General features: G+C 40.2%; 1 protein-coding gene across 7 annotated transcripts in view; it reads right to left on the bottom strand.

Moving 5' to 3' along the window:
• The window catches only part of AKAP7 (A-kinase anchoring protein 7), a 103,338-nt gene that overhangs the window by 10,418 nt on the left and 68,394 nt on the right, over window positions 1–24,526 (bottom strand). For 2 of the 7 annotated variants that reach the window (XM_080666692.1, XM_080666695.1), the window contains one exon: window positions 7,433–7,489. The exons of 3 other annotated variants lie outside the window; for them this stretch is intronic. In XM_080666692.1, the coding sequence (XP_080522818.1) occupies window positions 7,433–7,489 (57 nt within the window). Of the gene's footprint in view, window positions 1–7,432; window positions 7,490–9,834; window positions 10,017–24,526 lie in introns of those variants that run through there. 2 more of the 7 variants (XM_080666697.1, XM_080666696.1) reach the window with 1 other exon arrangement.

Genomic DNA, 24,526 nt, shown 5'->3' with positions numbered 1-24,526 from the left:
TGGGTGAGGATTAAAAAAAAAGCTATACTTATTCTTTTATATTTTCATTCCATAGCTCCATTCCTGTCTATGACTATTTGCTAAGGGTAAAGAACAGTACTATACAATGGAAAGGTTGGTTTTAATAGTTCCAAGGTCTGTTAACTTGCACTTTGACATTATAAATGTTTGATATAGGAAACTTTATTTGCTAAGATGTGTGTGGTAGAAACTGTGTTTGCCCACATCAACTGTAACTGCTGCCTGTGCTAGGAGCTTGAGGTAAGTTCCACTCTTGGTGGTAATAACTCCCTCTCACTGGACTTGGCTGACTCAGCTAAGTCACTTGCCTGGAATGGACGAGGTATGGCTTCGCTTCTTTTTTTTTTTTTTTTTATTGATTTTTTTACAGAGAGGAAGGGAGAGGGATAGAGAGTTAGAAACATCGATGATAGAGAAACATCAATCAGCTGCCTCCTGCACACCCCCCACTGGGGATGTGCCCGCAACCAAGGTACATGCCCTTGACCGGAATCGAACCTGGGACCCCTCAGTCCGCAGGCTGACGCTCTATCCACTGAGCCAGACCGGTCAGGGCATGGCTTCGCTTCTTAGACTAAGAGCATCAAGATCCTTTATCATGGCTTTTCTGTTTGGGGCAGAATTAACATGGGGTCCAATTCATCTCATTTTAAAAAGTCATGAAAGTTGAAAAGGAATCTTCCAACAACAGGGACCATGTATCATCATTGTATCTTCCATAGCACCTGGCTCAGATTTTTCAACATGTGACGTGATCGACAATAACAGCTCTCACTTAGGGCTAAATTTCATTGCCACCAAAATGGCACATTAAGGTCCAGAAGAAATCAGAGAGTTTTCACTTCTTCACTAGGTTTGGAAATATTTGTTCCAGATGGATCTACTCTTAGGTACACTGAGTGTCCTCCGAAACAGTATCTGAAGTCTTTTGGTTGCAGGTGACCCAAAAAAATTAGCTTAAGCAAGTTTAAGCACAAAAAGTGCTTCAGGTAATGGAGAAGGTCTTAGTCATAACTGAAATCAGAGGCTCAAAAATATCATCAGGACTGTCTCTCTCTCCGCCCCAGCCTCTTTCTTCTGTGCTGGCTTCAGACTCACTCCCTACCAACTAGCAATCTTATGCTTACATCCATTCCACTCACAACCCAAAAGAAAGACAGACCCTCTATCAAATCTTAGGGAAGACTGGCTGACTCTGCTTGGGCCACATGTCTCTTCTAAGAGCAGGGAAGCAAGGCATCATGATGGACAGAAACCCAAGGAGAAGGGGAGGGAGTCCCCAAAGGAAAGGATGTTATACAAATAAATGTTGAAGTCTACTCAACAATTCAAGGTCTAAGATTCTAAGTCCCCTTTTTCCATTCCTGTGTATGATGAAAAGCAAACTATAGCTCAGCTGACTTCCAAGGTGACTATAGCTATACAATACACTCTCATTTGTTACAGAGAAATTATATTTACTGGACCTATCATATGATTACCACAGTGTCGGGCATTTCCTAGTCATTAGCTTATTTCATTTTCACAATAAGTAGATATTTAAGATGAAGGCACAGAAGCTTCGAGAAGTTACAAAGTAAATATCAGAACCAAAGAAAACCCCAGAACCCCTTGCTTTTAGCACTGAGAATTTGGGACTCTTTTTAGTTTCTTTACTGAAAGTATCAGAAGTTTATGGATAAAAGCTCAAAAACCTACATATTAGGTAGGACCAACTTAATTAAGCAGAAAACAATTATCTACAGGAAGTGATTTATCAGATGCCCTGAAAGAGTTTTATTCTTTGCCTGAAATTCCTCCCTCAGAGATTATTTTGGACTAAGTCATTATCATTGATTAATTTATTTTGTTATTTTACTACAAATATTTCCTAAGAGCACATGGGCTAATTCAGTCTTGTTAAAAGCCAAATGCCTGAGAAAGAGGTAACATATGAATTTTTAAATATTAACCCAAACCTTTATATATAACACATGATTTCCCACTTCTTTTTTTTTTTTACTTGGTCCCCAGAGATAACACACAGGACAGACCGGTCACATCACTTTGGTTGGCAGAGTGTCAGGGTGGAGTCTACAGCAGCCAGTGACTACACTAGGGGCTGGGGAAAAGTCTACGACCTTCGTGCTCCTGATGAAAATTTGATCAGTAAATCCAGGCAGACTCAGCATTTGATCACAGAATCCAGGCAAACTCTAAGAAGCTCTGAGAACCACAAAAGGAAATACAGTTACCATGAAGCCTATGAAGAAATAAAAGGAATCAGAGCGGTAAGAGAGAATAGTAACCATGAGCATTTTCTCTAATGTTCCTATACTTAATTTTAGAATTATAAACCTCTTGGGTGTACATTATTTAATAAAGGAGAAGCCTAATCTTCAGTGACTATAGTTAAATGTTTCATTGCACAACATTACTGCTGCTGCCACAACGTTACCCACAGGAATCGGATGCACATGCAGCCTCAAGTTGAACAGTGCCGAGGCTTTGAGCCTTCAGAAAGGGGCAGCACACAGTGAGCGGCCTGGTTCCAGCCTCCTGCCAGCTCAGGGCCCCCCTGCACCCCTGGAGGACTGTCACTGACAACTGCCCCAAACTACTAGCTTTCAGCCACTTCCCCTCTTAAATGGGACATTGGGAGCAACATTTCCCCAACAATCCTGGCATTGTACCTGGCACACAGTAAGCATTCAGAAAATTTTAAATAAGAGGAGGAGGTCTTCAGTCCATCCTAGAGGAGGAAGAAGAGAAGAGCAACAGAAAGAAGCCCGGCCACGGTGGGTCAGTGGTTGAGCGTCGACCTATGAACCAGGAGGTCACGGTTCGATTCCCGGTCAGGGCACATGCCTGGGTTATGGGCTCAATCCCCAGTGTGGGGCATGCAAGAGGCAGCAGATCAGTGATTTCTCTCTCATCATTGATGTTTCTATCTCTCTCTCTTCCCTTCTTCTCTGAAATTAATAAAATATTAAAAAAGAGCAACAGAAAGAAGAAAAACTTGCATCATATCTATATTTATGTGCTAGACTCTTAACTCTAAGGGAAAAATCGGGGAAATGAATAAACTTTTAAGATCATGGTAGTTGGACCACCACTTCTTAAATATGAGGAACTGAGCTGAGAGGTGTTAGCCACTTGCCCAGTGTCAGATAGGATATGAGAGCAGACTGGGTTTGTTACCCAGGTTTCGGAACTCCCAGTCCATCTTCCCCCAGTAAAAACTGCATGCCGAGGGATGCGCCATATGGTTTCGACATGCAGCAGCAGCGCTGGAGTCATGCTGCATCCCCTGTGTACAAACACATTTCTACTACAAGGAAAAATGAATGGTGTCCCTGATGGGAGGTTCCCTATCACACATTTTCCTGGGGCCCGAGCAGTAGTGTCTAAGTGAGAACCTGTTAAAATGTTTCTCTAGTACATTCAGTAACCGAAGTTCTTTATAGGTTTCCACAGTCACCAGAGTCATTCCAAAAATTCTGGCCTCTGATAGGCTGATTTATACTGAAAGTTCTCTCATACTCATACCATGTCAGGAAATGAGTATCGTTCTCTTCATTAACAAACATATAGAACATGCCTCCTCTGGGTAAGACACTATGTTAGGATCTGAAAGAGATGTAGACAGCATGGGTATTGCATATGTGAAACTTGGAATCCATGTCATGAGACAGAGCACACATATGAAAGATAACCTCAAAATCAGTGTACTGTTTTTAATTTTTGTTTATTGATTTTAGAGAAAGAAGAAGGGGGAGACAGAGAGAGGAAGAAAAAGAGAGAGGGGGGAAGAGAGAGAAACATCAATTTGTTGTTCCACTTATTTATGCATTCATTGGTTGCTTCTTGTATATGACCTGACCAGAGATCGAACCTGCAACCTTAGTGCATTGGGAGGATGCTCTAACCAGCTGAGCTACCCAGCAGGCTGCAAAGTCGGTATTTGTAAGCGCAAATCAGAAGAGCAAAGGATAAGGCCATGGACTTACAGGAAGCCTTCTGGAGAATTGGAAAACCTAAACACAGAGTTCCTTGAGTACAACTGAACGTGGTAATTAAGGTTCAAAAATTAAAGTATTCACCAGACACGCAATTAACACTGCTTATCTCTGTATGTTTGTGTTATACCATCAAATTTCAAATCATCAAAAACAAACCGTCTTGACATTCGATTCATTTATGAAATGGATGCTATAAATGGTCCTGATAACATGCCATGTAAAAAGACTATATTTGAACATATTTCATATGTAAAAGTAAAATATGTATGTATTGTTAAAACACATACTTTATCAAATTAAAACGTGTCATTAAAATACACACTGTTCCCATTTTATTTTCAGCATCACAGAATAGCAGGCTACGGAGTAACTGAGCTGTCAGTGTATCCATTCGCTGGTTGTTACCTTCTTCCTGACCACCCGAGGAGTGGCTTCTCGCCCTATGCTTGGATACGTCCAGTGGCTGGAAACTGACTGCCTCAGAGGCAGTAAGGTTCACCTTCGGACATTCACCTATTTCATCCGACATAAAAGCAACGTACTTCAAAAATGTAGGTGTTTCTCTCTTTCCGCGTCCAGCATGGAAAGAGAGCGGGTCCAGTTCCTGAGTAGAGGAGCTGGGGATTGAGAAATAAAAGAAAGAAAAAGACAAGACACCAAGACAGAAGAAAAAAGCTGGGACCGGGTGGGACCACCGTCCTCTCTGATGGAGGGACAGGGACTCCGAGCCAATCCAGCGAGTTTATTTTATATCCCAAATACCAGGAAGTTTCATCAAAAGGTCAAGACAATAAGATTCCTCAGAGAAGGAACAACCTAAGACAGGCACAGTCGCAGAGGGGCCATCAGGAGACAACTTGGAGATCATCAGAGGTGGGGCACAGACCCCCACCCTCCCAACCTTACAGGGGCCTGAACCCTCGCCCCGTCTAAGGGAGGTCTCCTGCTCCCATGGCTGCTTTGCTCCCCACGCCCAGCTCAGATCGGGACACAGGTGACAGTGTGACTTGGCCCAGCTCAGATTGGGACCCAGGTAACAGACAGAGACTGGGCTGACAGCAGCTGCCCTATATCTAAATCCAGCCTAGCACCAGGTATGCTCAGGGCCTACTCAAGAATGCAAATAATCCTTTCCACTAATATTTACAGGGTAAACTAAGATTGATGGTAGAGTATTAAATTTGACAGTAAAATAATAATCAAGTTTTCAGATTAAATTAAATAGGCTAATTCAAATAAGTGAATATTCAAGAAAATTTAATTGTACTGGACAAAAAGCTGTTCCTAAAGTGGTAACTAAAATTTCTATTGGTAGTTCATCTCATGGTAAAATTCCTGAACATGCAATGAAACTAAAGCAGCCATATTTTTGTGCAAAAAAATAAAATTTAAAGTTATCAAGACTGCATTATAAAATTTACAAAAGCCTCCATTAATCAAAAAAAGGGGGGATAGTAGGGTAATACCATGTAAGGAAAAATATCCTATAAGTAAATTACATCTAAAAATTTTAACTTTACAAGATTAATTTTTATTTGTAATGACAACAGCAAAACACCCATGAAAAACACACATGGTGTCTAAATAAGACAAAGGAAAATCGTTTGGGCAAAAATAAAAAGAATCCCAAATCAATTATATAGAAAAGATTCCTTTATTAACTTTTGGTCGAGAATATGTTTGTATATTTTCAGAAAACAACTCCAAGACCATGTGGATTCCTGCAACAGAGAGGAATTGACAGGTCTGCTCCAACCAGGAAGACAAGAGGAGAAACAGTCCAGAGATGGGAGACGCTGACGACGCCTTGCCACGCTAGCAGTCAGAAGCTGTGCGACGCAGCAGGTTGCCTAGGACCAAACCAGAGAGGGTCGGACCTGCATTGCCACCATGTGCCCACCATCCAGATATCATTGCTGACATGTACACATAAGGAACTGTTTGACATTGAAACGGGGACTCAGAACTGTTGGACATTGAAATTGGGACTCAAACATTTTTTGTAATTATATGTTTATTCCTAGTCTGCAGAGGCAAGATTCTTTAAAGGAAAGAAAAGGGGAAAAAATAGATACAGAAGCAAAGAAGCACTGAACAGACTGTCGGGCTACAGCGGGAAGGCAGAGGAGGTTTTGGGCGGGGGGGGGGGGGGGGGGGGGCGGGCTGTAAGAGATCAACTGAAGGACTTGTGGGCATGCATATAAGCATAACCAATGGATAAAAGACACTGGGGGGGGGGTAGGTAAAGGCATGTACTGGGGGGAAGGGGAGGCTGGGGGGAGGTCAATGGGAAAAAAAAATGAGACATATGTACTACTATTTGTAATACTTCAAACAATAAAAAAAAATTTAAAAGAAAAAAAAATAAAATATATTAAAAAAAAAACAAAAACAAAAACAACAACAACAAAAAAAGGTCAAGACAAAAGGAGATTATTTGCATTCTTGAATAGGCCCTGAGCATTCCTGGTGCTAGGCTGGATTTAGATATCAAACCTACTTCCCCACACCACGGGCTGATAAGAGTCAATGCTGATAACACCCTTGCCCTTTTTGCAAGGCATGTTCCCAGGGCGTGGCTTTGCCTGTCACCTTGGGTTCAGCTGACAATAATTAAAGAATAATTAAAGAATGCCCATTTGCCTTCCCAGGCGCTGTCTACACAAAATGAGAACATTTGCAACAGGAAAAGAGCAAGCAAAATGTTTGCTAATTCATTATAGAGATGTCTCTTTAGTGATTAAGTTCTCTTTGGAGGTGTACTTAATAAGATTGATAAGCTGCAGTGGTCAGTAAGCCTGTGCAACAACATTCTTGCTCAGGGTCAGTTCCTTCAGGAAGTACACTGTGGGAAATTAGGTAATTTAAAGAAACAAGTGCTATAAAAGAACTCAGCAAAAACTTACACTGCAGATGATCTACAACTTTTGTGAATCCTACAATATGTACAGTAATATTTGATGTTAAGTATGTTCCTGTATAGCAATAAAGAACTTAATCTTCCAAGAAACATATATTTATTGTCAGGGTAGTCAACATATTGTGGCCAAAAAGCATACAGTTTGAGAAAAATGTTCAACTGGATTTAAACAAAATGGGTCTAGCTGTTTTGTGCTACATGAACTGAAAAGCAAGCCATGATGAATTCTGCTGTATTTGACTACTCACCCCATTATCAAGATTTCTGGCTATGCATACCGTTAACTTTGCACGTGAATTTAGGCCCCTATACAACTAGTTGATTAAAAATCATTTTGTGTATTATCAATAGATTAAAATAGTAGCACCAATGAATCAAATGATTTATTTGATTGATGAATCAATCAAATGATTTCTATCTACCACCACCACCAAGGGCCACAGCAGAATAAAACAGCAGTGGGGAGGGAGTGGGGTCACTTGATCCTTACCACTTGGCCAGCCGGACACATTCCTTTTGTAGCTCTGCAGGACTGTGGAGGACTCGCCTGTGTTTTAAGAATGACATCCACAAATTTAAACTTTCACCACAAACTCATTTAATTCTCTAAAATTTGAAGGCCCATGACCCTTTCCAGCAGAATTAGAAGGGTGTAGCCCTTGGCATTTTTGTGCTCTGTCCCTAGTAGGTCCTGACTGAGCATGTGGCTCAGAGCAGGCTAATGAGGCTACTGGGGTCGGGGGTGGGGGGGGGAGACACAAAAATGAATAAGACCCAAGAGGTTACTGTAGATCCAGTAGCAAGATCAGAACATGCTGGGCCCTCCCAAATGTCTACGGATTCTTGTACATGTCATCAACACAACTGATGAACGGGATATCTACCGTTATGCTAATTTACATGTTTCTTGAGACATGCTGGCTAATGAATCCTCTGCCACTTTTTTCCAGTCCCCTTTTAAGTACTTTGAGACCTGCATGACCAGCAACATGGCAGTGCCTGGCAGAGAAGCCTCTCTTGAGACCATCCTCTAGCAGAGAAAGGAAACACGGCATCAGAAAACAGCTGACGGGGTGTGTGGATGGGGTGTGGCCAGGTTAGGAGGAGGAAAATGGTGAAGCAATGACAAAAATCCGTGACAGATGACGGGGAGAGAACGGGGAGGATCGGGGGCCAATGGGGTGAGTGACAGGAAAGAGGGTCAAAATGCATTGATTTCTAACCATGATTTGCACTTCTGGACTAGAACTTCACTTCAGACAGTGTCCTGTCTTCATTTTCTTTTTAAAATTTTGGAACTTGAGAAAGCAAACCCGAAGAGCAGTAGACACCACTTCCTGTCAACCAGTAGTAAGAAGCACTGTGTGTAAAACTCAAGACTGCACTCCTGTGATCTCAAAGAAGACGGAGAAGAGCACATGCCTCACTGAGGTGAAACCTGATTTCAGTTAGAGCCAAGAAGACTGCTGACAGCGGAGAAGAGGAACAATAGGAGGAAAGCAGAAGTTCCCAGTGGAAAGCTGGAGCCGTGAACAGGAAGTGGAGGAGGGTCGGAAAGAACTCACTGTCCTACATCTGCCCATCCCCAGGCTTCAGGTAGACATATTCCCCAAGGAAGGACTCAGTCAGCCCAAACCCTCAGGAACCGTACGTAAATCATTCTGACAAATCTCTGAGAAGTTTCAGGCTGCCAAACGAATGCCGATGCTCCCTGTTAGGAAATGAGCCATCTTCTTGTAAAGTCATCTCGGGTTTTAAGATCAGGGTCATCCCTGAACAGTGTCATTTTCACAAGCAAAATTCAGAGCACAGCTATTAGCTCTTGCTAATAATCAGACGCTCCAAAGTCTACAAAATATATTCTGAGCACTCCCAGAAGATTTCTGGCACAAACTGGTTTACTGGTATTTCCCAAGTGACTAGGTATAGGACATGGATTAAGTTTTGTTAAACCTATCCCTGGTTTGCTTCCTGAGGAACAAGCAGCAGGAAATTTAAGCCAGATGTGGACTCGGAGCACCTGAACCAGATGTCTCAAGGTTCTGTAGACCTATTTAAATGTATTCAAATAAAGCACCTACGTGACAGAGATGTGGCTGCAGATTTAATAAGTACGGCTGTAAACATTTTATTGAAAAAGAAGTAAAAATTCAATATTTTGGGGCAACTAGTGTAAGGCAAATTCTATTCGGCACACCAATTAAAATGCCAGTACTGTATTTAACAAAGCTAACATGTAAGTAACATAAGCCAGTGAGGAGAAAAATTTCAGTGCAAGTGTTACCACTTTAAGTTCTGTTTCTGGGCCATAAGCAAATGTGGAAATCTGCCTGACATTCGTTTAAAAATACTCATTGAGGTTTTTGCTGGAAGCAAAGGGCATCGCTTGTTGGGAGTGGTCTCACAGTTACACGTGAAAAAGCAGGGGGTACATGAAAACATCTGCAAGTGGATAATAGATGTCACTTTAGAACCAGTTCACTTCTCTGTATGTTATCATTGATCATTGCTCTGAAAAAATCCCAATCTCAGATAGCACAATGAAGCCTGGCTTGTACGATACATCAGATGGTAGACAGTGATGTAAAGAATCTCAAAACTAAACTCTGACTGCAGACAGTGTGATAAAAATGAGCTGTAAGATTACTAACACATGAATATCAAAAATGAGTTTTCAGTATTTTACATCTCACCTAGCCTATTTATTGAGTCAGTGTACTTTTACAGTTAATTATTAACTACACACCCTCCAATCCTTTTAAGAAAAGCACATGAACGATCACAGCTGATTATTCTATCTTTCACACAAGAAATAACCAAAACTCCCCCTAGAAGACAGCCACACAAAATAGTCAAGCACTTAGGATTCTGCACAGTACAAACCACACTTACTGATTTTTTCCTCATCCCTGGAGAAAGGAAAGCAGCAGAGCTGGCCCATGGCACTGGTGCCGTCTCTCCTTCCTGGTGCTCTTCCCCCCGGGCACCCCAGATAGAAAATGCAGTTTACACCGGGTCTGTGAGCACACCCTGCCTATTCCACTCGGAGGAGCAGTGCACGGAGCAGGCGTGCAGAGCCAATGCACAGCCGGGAGGGAGAGGGGAACTCGCTGCAGTGAGCAAAAAGGCTCCACCTCCCGTCCTCCAGCCCAACGTGCTGCTCCGCTGCTCCAGGACTGGCATTCGGGGAAGAAGTGGCCTTGTGCTTGACTAAGCCTCACGGAGCGGTGAGCTCTGGCCTCAGGCAAGCGCCACGTGTGCTGTGTGGACCTCTAGAGGGGTCTGTGAGAAAGGTAAGGAAGAACAGACAAACACAGTAACCACACAGGGAAAGTCAAAGGAAAAACATTTTCTGTCTGCCGCTTAAAGAGGAAGACCTGCTTTCTTCTTTCCCCAGGAGATCTGAGTTTGTTTGTTTGTTTTATGAATAGGGAACTTGACATTGCAGAACACTAACAACACAACTTGTATGAAGTACCATTAACTACTTAACAAACAGCACAAACAGTAGAAATGACAGGGAAAGTGGGAGGGGAGTGTGGATTGTTATCTGCACTTTACAGCATACCTTTTAAAGTTAAATGCCTGCTTTCGGAATCACTGCTTTGTTCCCCTATGACAGCATTAATCAATATTATGAATTCTGAAATGATAGCATCAACTATGTCAGTAACCCAGAAAATTCTTCAAATGGAGACCTTGAGAAAAAGATCAGGAATAAGAGCATGTTTCTAATTTAAATGACAAGTTGGTTAAGCAAATTCAGGGGCAGCAAAACAAGACATGACATATTTTGAGCTTCATGACATGAGATCATTATCTTATGCAATTGTTCAAAATCTGTTATCAGTATAGAGAACAGCCTTACTCTATGACTGTAGGAGTGAAAGACTGCTCTGAGTGTGAGAAGTGCCATCCAAATAATTCCTTTTCTCCTCTACTTCCCAGCTAGGCACACACACCTATTTACCAGGAAGGAGTTGGAAGGAGGGGACATGGATGATAATGCAAACTTCCAAGTTCTGAATGCAGTATGTCTACTTTCATACTCACCTGAACAAAAAGAGTGCACAGTCTAAAAGAATAAAAAATGTCATTTTTAAAAATCCTAAACATTACTTTTTGTGTCAAAGAAAGAAAAATATTTTCAGTCAATACTCTTCATTGAAGAAAATGAGTAACTCCTGGCATTCCCCAGTCACCAACAATGGTACAGTATACAGTCGTTAAAATTAGAAAGCCAGAGGTTTAATTCCCAAATCTGTCAGTTATGAAACTGTGACCTCTTTGCCAGAGTTTTGATATCTTCATCTGTAAATCAGGTAAATTCATTATAAAGTTTTAGTTTGTTGTTGCAAAGTAGGAAGTGCTTGGGAGGAGGGGGAGAGACTGGGACAGATGGTCTGAATGCTGTGTCCCCATGCACCTCCGTGTTTTCAGCCCCAGCTAGCAATCTCGTCTCCTCCTCTTCTAATTTCCTACCCTGCTGGCTGCCATGCTGAGTTACTGCTTCTACTACATAAGTGACCCACCTCCAAGCAAGAAATGCTCTCACCCAAATGCAGTGCTCAGGAGATATCATTCTGTGATAAACCCTACCAACTTTATTAATTAGCCCTGGTTAGCACTACTTCTGAAAATGTGCAATTAAGAACAAAGTATATAAAATGTGTCATTAAGTACCAGAATCTACCTCAGCATATTGTGCAATCTAAGGGGGGGGTGTGCTATTTAATGTTAAAGAGTTTTTTCATAACTATTAAAAGTGAATTAACCATAATAAAAGATTAGAAAACAATTGAGAAATTCAAGACAGAATTTTTAAAACTGGCTTTTAGAATATATGCACCCCTATGTTCATAGCAGCACAATTTATAATAGCTAAGATTTGGAAACAGCCTAAGTTCCCATCAGCAGATGAGTGGATAAAAAACTGTGGTACATTTATACAATGGAATACTACGTGGTGATAAAAAAGAAAGAACTCTTACCATTTGCAACAGCATGGATGGATCTGGAGGGTATTATGCTAAGCGAAATAAGCCAGTCAGAGAAAGGTAAGTATCACATGATCTCACTCATATGTGAAATCTTATGAACCAATAAACTAGACCCAGAGACACAGAAGCAAAAACAGATTGTGGAATCTCAGAGGGAAGGCAAGGGAAGGTGGGTAGGAAGAGATCAACCAATGAACTTATATGCATATATGCATAACCCATGGACACAGATAATGGGGTGCTGAAGGCCTGGGGCGGGGGAAGGGAGCAGGCTGGAAGAGGTTAATGGGGGAAAAAGGAGGATTTATGTAACACTTTCAACAAGAAAGATTTAAAAAATAACACCTGGCTTTTAATTGTGCAAATAATTAGCATCGTTTAAATAAATAAATAAATTTTCAACAAAAAAAAACTAGAATTACTACCGTAGTATGTGCCTATATTTTTTAGTTTAGAAATAAAACATATATATATTAGAAAGGGGGATGAAACAAGCAGATAACCCCAAGCTCCAAAAGAAGTCCTTTACCCACCCACAGTGGCCACTCCTAAATCTGATCATTCCTGCTTGGCGCCAATTTTCAAGTGCCTCCTCCATGCTCATGATTCAGTCAGTTCTTTCCTATGTGTGAATCAATCTTAACCAATGTTGGGGTTGAAGACATTTCCAGAATTGGTGAGAGATAAATTAGGGAGAAGAATGTATGCCCCTGCTTGGAGAACTGAAAGCAGTAGAGCTCTTGAGATAGAAGGCTGGAAGAAGAAGGGCTGACAAATTACATTGTGTGTTTGGACAGCTCGAATTTATGTTATGCCATTTTATCATCCCATTTGACTCAAAGAACAATCTAGTAAACACTTACATGTGCCTATGTGATAATTAAATCAGCTCCTGGGGTGAAGTTAATTCTCGAGTAGAAATGTCCCGCCAGAGGAGGTGAGAAAGACAGGGCCGAAGGAGGGAGGAGGCAGGTACGTGGAGGCACGCCCCTGGAGATGCAAACGCATTCGCTCAGCATTCGCACTGTGGTAAATCCCACGGGACAGTTTTATGAAGGCAATGCAGAAACACGAGAACAAAGGCCAGTAACAGTCATCTTCTACGTACTGCTCAGCCCTCCTTTTTACAATCTGTCCTTCTTGTAAGCACTAACAATAAAATCACAGCAACTGACATGAGTTATTTACTGAAGGACAAGTTAAACATTTGGATGTTAACACCTATTTTTTAAAAACACACACATTGCAAAGAAAGCACTGATCTGCTGGCAGGCCAGTGTTTGTATTACCTGACATGGCTGCTTTCTTATTCAAGTGCCTTTAATCCCTTAAGAGCGGAGCCTTTTAGAGAAAGCAACATCCTTCACAGAAAGAAAAAATACACTTCAGAAAAGCCAATGGGACCCAACGATCAGATATTTTTAGTTTCACAATATAAACAACATAGAATTTGGGTCTGCAGTCCCTAATTTATTGGGGGTTTTCACGGGTCCTAATTATTCTTTATGTGGAATAATATTCTCAATATATATATTTAGCTCTGAAAGTGGTCCACTACTTGACCTTGGAGAAGAACAAGTTACATTTCCTGTTATGGAAAGGATTTGAAGACTTCAAATAAGAAGTGCCTTAATAACTCAATGCATTATTATTAAAGCTTTTTTCCCCCTCTCATAATACTTAAAGGGATAAGGAAGTGAAAGGAAATCCCCAAGATAATAAAAAGAAAATTCACTATACTAAGTGAAATGCAGTTAAATCAAGATTGGCTTTGGCAGGTCTTAGATTCTGTCATGACCTGCCATGACCCAGGCTGACATTCTTCTGATACACTATGTCAGTATTCATTCTGTTGTGGATACTTCTAACAACATCAGGTAACTGTCAGACTGTTGTTTAAACACCCACAAAACCAAAGTACTGAGTCTATTTTCTGTTAATACATGTCTTATTTCACATCTGAAAAGCATTTCTGACATTAAAAAATAATGCCATCTCTGTAACCTGAGGGTAGAGTGGCTCCAGGGTTGGTTAATTCAGTAGTTTAACAAGATCATCAAGATTCGCCATTTTAGTTTCCCATGCTCAGCACATGTGCTCACCTGGTGTCCCCCGTGGTGGTTGCTAAGTCCAGGCACACATGTATACTAAACGATTTCCAACTAAAAAATGACATTCTCTTCTCTATAATTTCTATGCATCAGCCAGAAAACCGTTCTCTGAGGCCCAAGCAGACTTCTCCTCACAGATCCGAATGGGGTCACATGCCACTTCCTAATCACTGGCAAGAAGGATGGTCCCACTCCCCTGCTGGCTAAAGTGACAGCCCACATGCCCTGAAGCCCAGCACCTCACAGGGAAGGTGGGGGGGGGGGGGGCTCTGCCAACAGGGAAGAAAATGGACTCAGAACAGGCAAAACACTGGAGTCCACTGGAGTTCTGTATTTACCTTTCTTTCAATAGAAATGTAAATCCACTGTTTGGTCAATTAAAATTAGGCAAGCAATTGAAAGGGTCTATACGTAATTTTGTATAACAACAAAAGAAAAAGCCCTAAACAGTAAATCACTGAAAAAGAGTATCATGCTAATAATAAAAAAAAGCTATTGTATGCAAATAAATGTATGCCACACTTAGAAACATCTTTCTTGCTAAATGCATAGCTGGAGAACAAGCAGCAAAACTGTGAACTGCCTCTCTAAAGCTGTTTATGTTAAGACTGACTTCTTAAGCAAAAGCTTTTGCTTTTTAAATTTAATATATCAATTTTATTGTTGATAGTATTTTGTCTAGCTGTTAGCAATGAAAATATATTTGGCAGCTATGGTTCCCTGGTATGAAACATAAAATTTGTGAAGATCTAATGCAGTTTCCTTTACTCATAGCCAGAATCAAGACAAAATATTCACCTGAATATTCTAGTCAACAGCAGATCAAATAAAACCACAATTCATGAAGTGACAAAACATTGTTTTCTTAGTTAGTTACAATTAGTGCTTGAGGCATTTTACATCAAACACTACAGGCCCGGTGCACGAAATTCATGCATGGGGGAAAGGGGGTCCCTCAGCCCAGCCTGCACCCTCTCCAAACCAGGACCCCTCGGAAGATGTCCGACTGCCGGTTTAGGCCCGATCCCAGGGATTGGGCCTAAATCGGCAGTCAGACATCCCTCTCACAATCCGGGACCACTGGCTCATAACTGCTCACCTGCCTGCCTGTCTGATCACCCATAACTGCACCCCCTGCCAGCCTGGTTGCCCCACGCAGCCTGCTGTTCAGTCATTTGGTCATCCCTCACTAAACCCCCTGCCGGCCTGGTCGTCCCACGCAGCCTGCTGTTCGGTTGTCCCTCTGGCTGTTTCGGTCGTGATGGCCCCTTGCTTTTTATATATTAGGATATTAAAGTCAGATAAAATATCAAAAGATATTTACAGGTTAATGGAAAAAGACAGAATTTAAACTTCATAAAGAGAAGTAACATACACTCCATGTTTCCTTAACCCCCATTAACCCTGATTTTATCAGAACAAGTTTCTCTGTAGAATAGATGAAGTAAACATGAATAGTAAAAGGGAATTTTTATGTCATTGCTCTCCAGATCACACAGACCAACAAGAAACAATAAATGGATGTCATATTGACTTAAATAAGTTCCACAACCTTTTATCTCTTCCTAGCCCCTTTGTTTAAGGTCTCCTTCCTTACTCTACAATAGTTATCTCAGGTAACTAGCTGCAAAACTAGTCTGAAGTCCCAGGTTGCCCAGGTACACCTCAGCTACTTCATTCATACCCACAGCTTTAACTACCAACCTAATGCCACTGAATCCCATATCCATCTCTCGGATATATCACCTGTGTCCCAGACCTCTCTCTGGACCTGTCCCTAGATTTGTCCACAGGTGCTTTATTATATCTAAAGTCGAACTCATCATCTTCTTGTCACCAAAATCTGTTTTTTCTTTTATGCTCTACACTGGTGTAGGGCACTACCATGTACTAGCACACCCGGCAGCTATCCTAGAATTCTGCCATCTTTCACCATCCACCCTATACTGAAAACACTGATTCTCGTGCCTCCCTAGATCTGCAATGCATTGCTCCTTCTCACCTCCTTTGCAAATGCTACCTGCAGGCTATTATCAGAACCTGCCTAGACGAGCACGCAGCCTTCTTACTCATCTTGCTGATTCAGTGTCCTGTTCCCTCTCAACCACCATGGTTTATACTACTGGTGGAGTGACCTTTCTAAAGCACAAATCAGATGGTGACATTTTATTTTTTTATTATTTATTTTTTTATATATTTTATTGATTTTTTACAGAGAGGAAGAGAGAGAGGAATAGAGAGTTAGAAACATCGATGAGAGAGAGACATCGATCAGCTGCCTCCTGCACGCCCCCTACTGGGGATGTGCCCGCAACCCAGGTACGTGCCCTTGACCGGAATCGAACCTGGGACCCTTCAGTCCGCAGGCCGACGCTCTATCCACTGAGCCAAACCAGTCAGGCCAGATGGTGACATTTTAAACTCCAAAATTTTCATGGCCCCCATTGCCTACAAAATCAGATCTGAATTAAGATAAGACCTAAATGACAAGTAATTCATATGCAGAATGAATTACTTATACTCCTCTGAGTAGCTGTTCAACTGGAAAACACCTCCCTTTCCCCAGTCTCCCTTCCCACATTCTCATTTTCAGCTCAAACCCCAGCCAAATTAGAAGTACCCTCACTTGGTTCCCATTAAGTTCACTACATCTTCGATCTTCGATATACAGACAGCATAATGCCTGGCACCTGGTGAGTTCAATAAATATTTGTTCAATAAATTATAACAACATAAAGAGACTAAATAAGTTTAACAGTGAAGGAGGAGTCTTTATGTGAGCAGCCAGCAGCTCTTCAAATGCCCCTAGGGAGCTAGGAATGAACTGATCGATCAGGCAGATCAATAAATCCCAAGCTCACTCTGCCAGGGTGCGATAGCCAAGAGCCATTTACTCACTACAGTCACACTCTCCCTTCCAATTCCTATTTTAAGAGTAAATACATAACAAAAGAAGAATACAGTGGATTGGAATTTCAGACAGGGCTGGACAGTGCGAGTTTTATTACTTCTCTTCCAGTTAATCAGAAAGTCTAGCTTTGGCAAAAACTAAAATACAACAATTTAACACAAAATAGAGAACTCGTGAATTATAATGATGGAAGAAACTTCATGAGGTCACTCAGACCTCCAGGTTAGATGACCTCATAAATGGTACTCTCTCTTCCTCCTTAAAAGAAAAGACATTTCACAAATCCCTTAACACATTGTTCCAGTGTTTAACAATCCTTCAGAGTCTAAAGTTTTTCCTAGTTCCTAGAACAGTGTACTACTTGTAAAGATTAAGAAGAAATTGACTTTTTAGAAATTCTAACCCTTCCTTAAGTCAACCTTTGGCCTTCTCTGTCCTGGTCTGAAGAATTCTACATACAATTTGAAAAAATAACAGCAATAATAATGAGCACTAGTAAGTGAATACTGCATTGTGTGTCAGGCATGATGCTAAATGCTGTTCGGGCATTATCTCATTTCTTTCTCCCATTTTTATGAGGTAACCACCATTATTAGCCCTATCTCATGGGCTTGGGGTCATTAAGGCTGCCTAGTTAGAAAGTGGCAATGGCCATTAGACCAGGTCTGTCTCACTCTAGGAACTTCTGGGTCAGTGGTTGGCAAACTGCGGCTCGCAAGTCGAGGTTTGCCGCTCTGTTGACTAATGAGTTTGCCGACCACTGTTCTGGGTCACTGTTTTTCTCTCTCTATTACACTCTATTCTGCATCCTTTCCACCTCCTCCATGCTTCACTAAAATGAAGAAGAAAATCCATTTCATATGTTTGTCTCTTGTGATTTCACCACATTAGCAAATTAATTCTTTAAACACTACATTAAATAGATTTGCCAGATTTATTGTTTTCCTCCCAAAAGTCAAGTTTTTATCTTCAACACTGTATTTACATACATAAATCATATACATGGTGGGGCAAAAGTAGGCTTACAGTTGTTTGTATGGAAAATAATACAATAACTAATTAATAATACAAGAATAAAGTGTATCATGTACTCACAGTTATAAACCTCCTTTTGCCCATGTGTACTAGTATATACACACAGAGAGATTTTTTTTTTTATTTTGAAAATGCACCAATGTTAATCACATGCCAATTTAAGGAAAACATTTAAGAATAATGTAAGTCTATATAACCTGAAATGGGCATTTTGGTGTTAGAAAAGTCAGAATACTGCTGTAATAAGTATTCTAATACAACTTGTACTGCTATTGTACTGCTTTTATTAATATTAATAACTAACATTTTATAACATTATTTGTCAGGCACTGTGCTTGGAACTTTTAAAAAATTAATAAGCATTTTTAGTGTGGTGAAAATGTATTCAGAGGCAATTAGGCAATATGATGGGCTAGTTAGCCATAACTTGGGCAACTAGAAGGGTCTCCTAACACTAATTAGCTGTATCCTGGTGGCTTTGTTTAACCACAGACTCTGCACTCCAGTCATTTCATTCATGTAGTTCATTTTTTTAAATCTGGAATTCAATATTGACTATATAGTCAATAATATTGTAATAACTGGATGGTGTTAGATGGGTACTAGACTTATTGGAGTAATCACTTTGTAGGGTAGATAAATGTCTAATCACTATGTTGTTCACCTAAGACTCCTACAATATTATATGTCAACTGTAATTGAAAAATAAATTTAAAAAAATAAAATAAGCATACACATGGGAAAAAACTATTTTCATGTTTTCCAAAATACACTTAAAATTGAAGGCTCTACAAATAAATCATAAAATAACTAATTATTACTGCATCATTCTAATTTGCCTGAGAGTTAAATTTATCACATAGCACTGCCCCTTTAATATGTAGGGTTTCTAAGGCAGCTAATATAAATCATTAGGTTTGAAACCAGGCCAACAGATGGTTGAATTTTCAAAATAACTTGAGCCACAGCTGCCACTTTGTGTTAGGATCCAGATTAATAGCTGATACACCAGTTAAAACACAGTGAGCCATCACTAAGATTAATTTTCTCAGTTACTTAATCTCAGTTACTTCCTCTAACTCAGATAGATATAAGAAATAAGATGAAGGTTCTGATTATGAATTGCCTTCCATTTTTATAGGGGCATATAACAGTGAAACTCCAAACACTTTCTTGTTACAAGACATGTTTCATCAAAAGCAAACATTTCAGAAGAGGATAAGTAGATTACAAAAAGGAGCCAGATTGGCATCTGAAATACTGCATTTTAACACGTCAAAAGCTCTGCTTTTTAAAGAACATTATGCTTTCTAGGAAGGATGACATCAGTCCCAATTAAACCAGGATAGTTTTAGTTTGCTTCTTTTACCCCAGCATAGCACACTTATACCATTTGAATGATAAATTATATGGTCACTCAATTTCTGTGTCATACAGTAAATAATAAAACACCCTCTATGGAGTTCTTCTTAAATTAGTTGATAATTTTGAACAGAGAAAATTTTCAACTGCTAAAGTTTTCAAGTGAAAAGAAATGTCTAGTTTCCGCAGATGATAAACTAGTTCCCTTTTCTAACATGCCTGAAGTAGATTCATCTTAATTGGTCTAAGTCAGAGATTTTCAACTGGTGTGCCGGAAGAATTTTTAAAACATGCAATACCAGACTATTTAGTCAGAAGCACTGATCTCTTTTCCCTTAGATTGTCAAATAAAAAAATGACAACAGCCAACACAACAATAGCCACCTAGTATGAATGAATCAAAGTTACATCTATTTTTTTTGATCAGATCAGCCCAAAATATATATTTTTGATGTGCCCCAGAATTTTAGTAATTAGTTTATGTGTGCCATGAGAAGAAAAAGGTTGGAAATCACTGGTCTAAGTAGAGATAAAATTTTCTTAATCATCTCCCTGACAGCTTATGCAAAAAAAAAAAAAAAAAAGACACAATTTTGGTACTGCCCACCACAAAGAGATATTTGTATAAAATATCAATTTCACGTAATAATGCTTTTTAAATAAGACATTTCACACATACAGTAAGTATATGCACTGTCAATCTGGGGTATTTTTGCACTTGTTACATTTTTACCACAGAATGAATGTTTGAATGGAAATTATCAAACCAGTTTATATTTTATAGAGAGATAGCTGAGTAGCCATCAAAATTAATTTGTTGAAAGAAATGATTAGAAATATTGATAAAAATTAATTTTGGAGAGTTGTCTGAGGACTAAATTATTTCATGGTTTACTGAACCATGAACTAAAGCAGCAACTCTTAAATGTTTTGGTCTTAGGACTTCTTTATATTCTTAAAAATTACTGACAACTGCCGGAAACCAATCATTCTACCACTAATAGAAAGATGTGGACAGGAAACTGGGAAGGCTGGTCAACAACCTTAAATGTTTTAATCACTCACTGTTTAGTTGAAACATTGTTAGCTGAAGCAGCCTCCAACTCTGTTTCTCCTATGTAAATTTCTGTTATTGGAATTTCCTGCCTAAAGGTTATGGGCGTATCCCATAGTCTCAATAAAAGGGATTGCAAGGCCAGAGCAAAGGGTAGTCCTCCCACTAGAGGTGGGCTCCCGCCTGGCCCCCAATATTCCAAAATTAATACTTTTCCAAGTCTCTTTTCATTTGTGTGCGGCCTTCTCCAGAACCCGAAAAATCTGAACCCTGAACCACGCGGGACGTGAAAGGGGTTCCCACAGACAACCTCCGGCTCCATTAAGAACTGATGTTTATGCCCTGGAACCTAAGGGTAAAGGAGCACTGAAGATTAGGACACCAAAGTCAGAGCTGAGGGTCTCCCCAGATGCAACCCCAAAAGTCCTTTTCTTTTGGCTGAACCACCACCTGGATGTCACTACTGGTAGTCACTGGATTGGTCTAAGCTGTTCAGGTCTCTTAACAGTGGCTCTCAAAAAGCAGGGACATCTGGATAGAATAAATTCATTGACTCAACTCAGAATACTCCATAGAGTTTCAGCCCGTAAAGTCTGATATCTTGGTCTGATCTGTTTGGCTTTGGATACAGACGGAATGGACTATAGCTGTGATGATTCTAATTTATCTGACTATGTATGACCTTTTTCTTCTACTATCACCGTATCTGTGCAGACCTGTTTGCTTCTATTTGAGCCTACAGTTGGCACAACCCCACCCCCTCATTGCATCGTGCTACAGTCTTGAAGGTCCAATCCTGTGTCATTATGTTGAGTAGTAAACTTCACCATCTCTTTATCCACATCTGTCTACTCAGTCTCCTTTATTGTATATTCACTGCCTCTGTAGGTGTGACTGTGCCCATCTCCTTTCCTACCTCCCTCACCAACTCCTCAAACACACAAACCAAGCAACCTCCTCCTGTGTGGCTTCCTCCGCTAACTAGACAGTAGAATCCATCACTACAGTCTTTGCTCCCTACCACTAATACTGTCCCTACCCTGCCTCCCAGTCCATTGTTCTCCACCCCTGTAAACCACACCTAATGCTCCTCGAATAAAACCCTTTCTCTACATTCCATCTGTCTACTCCTCAATCTCATCTTATTTATCCAAACTCTGGCATTCACTAACCCCACATTCTCCCAGAAGGTAAAATTATAAGCGTCTTCCACTGTGTCCTTTACCAAAGCCCATTATTGACAAGCCCTATCCATCTACTCTTCTTCCTTCTCCATTTCTCAGGTGTAATCTTAGCTGCCCACTGACTCATATCACTCTTAAGGAGAATGTCTTACAGTCCTCTATATTTCATGATACCCAAGAGAGGAGTATACACATTGTATATGTTCAATAATATTAAATTAATGATGAATTATTATTAAACAAAAAAAGGCTGGCATTCCCAGAAAATCATTGTTCCCACCTCTGCTTGCAGAAATTATCAAGAAACACACTAGCCTGCAAAAAAAAATCCACTAGACCTTTCCAAATTCCCTACTGCTCCCTATATGTCTGATAGCTGAAAGTAAACTAGTCTTTGCAAGCACTAAATTGCTCATCAGTCTTGCAAAGGATGTCATTTAGTCAATGACCTTCCCTAAGAAAATATAAGTGGGACACAGCTGCCTGAGAAAAATTAATTCGCCCAGCTCCAATAAGTAGCTCACAGAGAACAGCTTTCATCATCCTAGGAGATCTGAACCATATTTCATTCTTGGTTTTCTTCCCTTTTTGGGGAGTGGGTGGATGGAGGATTTGAATGATAACTGGCTAGTGTAGTTAGGTTTGTAAAGAGTTGTAGCCCGATGCTAAGTAGGCATGATGTCACCCAAAGTTTTGATTATGAGAGAACAAAAATGTAGTACCATTCCTTGTATCTGAAAATATGAGTATTACTTCCACATCCTAGCAAACTCCCCTAACACTCCACATACAGGTATAGATGGCAGAAGATGGAGGTAATGCCCAGCTTGGAAATGTAACATAGACACAGGGACCAGCAACAGCTGGCAGGGGGTCCAAACTCCAGTGCCTTCAGGAGCCAAGCAGGTAGTGTGAACAGTTAAGCAAACTTTATAAGAAAATCAGTAGAGTTAGGGGGAATGATAAAAGGAATGATTCAAGGTCAATGTGTCCACTACTGCATCTAGGAAATCCCTGCCATGCAAGAATGTGGGACCAAATTGTTCAGAACGTGGCAGAGAGCCAGATTTTTTACGTGAAGTCACCAACTATTGGCAAGTTATTCAAATTAGAGAGAAGAAAACAAACAGGCAAACAAGAACAACAACCCTGTTCCAATCAAGTACAACGTGAAACACTGCTAATTTGTCATCTTTGGAAGACAGACTAAGGTTGGAGTGGTATAAAAAAATTATAAAAATATATTCCTAAAACTAAATCCCTATTTCACACCCACTTTTAGTACCTGGATTTCTGTATTAATCATCTGTGCTGAGTACTTACAGTAACAATCATAACGCAGATTAAAAGCACAAATGAAAAAAATTAGAATATAGATATATATGTATCTATATCTGTAGACAAAAAAGGGGCCACATATTAAACCTGACACACTCAGGGGAGGCCAGTATGGCAGGCCCTACAGACTCAGAGACCTAAAGTAACCACATAGGATGGTCTGAACATAAAATTCCTAACTAAAAGCGAGTCATGGCGGATAGTCATGGAGGATAGTCACGTCTTATGCCTACAGCTTCCTTGACAAAGGTCAACCTTTACCTTAAATGAGCCTGTCTATTGTCCTTTTGCATCTAAGATAACATACCTTTGAAATGTCAGAGTAATCTTTTTCCAGACCCCTCACGGCACAACCACACTGAGTAAAGACCACAGAACCCCTCATTGTTTCCCACATATCATCTAAATGCTATAGATGTTAATTAGCAACTATCCTGTACTCCCAATGTAAAAAAAAAAAAGTATGTGTAGCTGTTTTACTTTCTATCTCAGAGATTTCCCGCTTTGCTTTCTCCCACCTCCTTAATCTATCACCAATGGATTTCAAATATCCCTCCTTACATCTCTTCCTTTGATTCTGATGTATAAAATAAGCTGTAAAACTGCCATTCTCAACTGCATTTTCTTAATCCATTGAGATTCTGCTTCCCAGAAATTGTTGTAAGTTTGGCTCAAATAAACTCATAAAAATGTCTTCAGGTTTGGACATTTCTTACATCAACATATCAAATTTTTGGTTTGGAGATGACTCTAGGCACACTATAATTAAACAAATCACAGGAAAATTTTAAAAATATATGGGGGAAAAAACAACAACTAGTGACCAAAATTAAATGCAATAAAATCTGAAAAATATCTGAAGCCAATATGGCAAAGGGTTGTCTTTTTAAAAAATATATATTTTTCTTTATTTCAGAGAGGAAGGGAGGGGGAGGGAGATTGAAACATTAATGATGAGAGAGAATCATTGATTGGCTGCCTCTTGCATGCCCCCCACTGGGGATTGAGACCCAAACCTGGGCATGTACCCTGACTGGGAATTGAACCGTGACCTCCTGGCTGGTAAGTCAATGCTCAACCACTGAGCCACGCACGCTAGACTAATTATCTTTACTCTTTAAAAAAATTCACAAATCTGTGAGCCACGAGAAGAATGAACTCCGACTCTGTGGACAAGGACCGTTTGCTGTTGCCAGCTCCTAACCCATTTCAGAGCAGTGTACCCTATGAGACCAGGGCTGACATCACCAAACCATACATGGGTTTTGACAGGGAAGCATACACATGAGCCCGCGAAAACACTTAAAAAGTAGCAGAGAAAATGAAGTGCCACAAAAGAACCAACATATAGAAGAATTCATACCCAAAGAACAAAAATTTTAAAAATATGAAAAGAATGTTAAAAATGAACTATACTGAAATCCAAGAGATAAATGAAAGAATTGCATCCATGAAGCAAAGAACAGAACAGGAAAACATGAAAAAGAATCAATTGGAAATGAAGCATATAGTCATTGATATTTAAAAAAAAACACACAGAAAAAAACCCCAAGATGCCTTAAATAATATAGAGACAGTTGAAAAGAAAA

This window comes from Plecotus auritus (genome assembly GCF_963455305.1).
Source record: "Plecotus auritus genome assembly, chromosome: 4".
NCBI lineage: Eukaryota > Metazoa > Chordata > Mammalia > Chiroptera > Vespertilionidae > Plecotus > Plecotus auritus.
The sequence above is the reverse complement of the archived record's forward strand: the minus strand, read 5'-3'. Positions and strand labels throughout refer to the sequence as shown.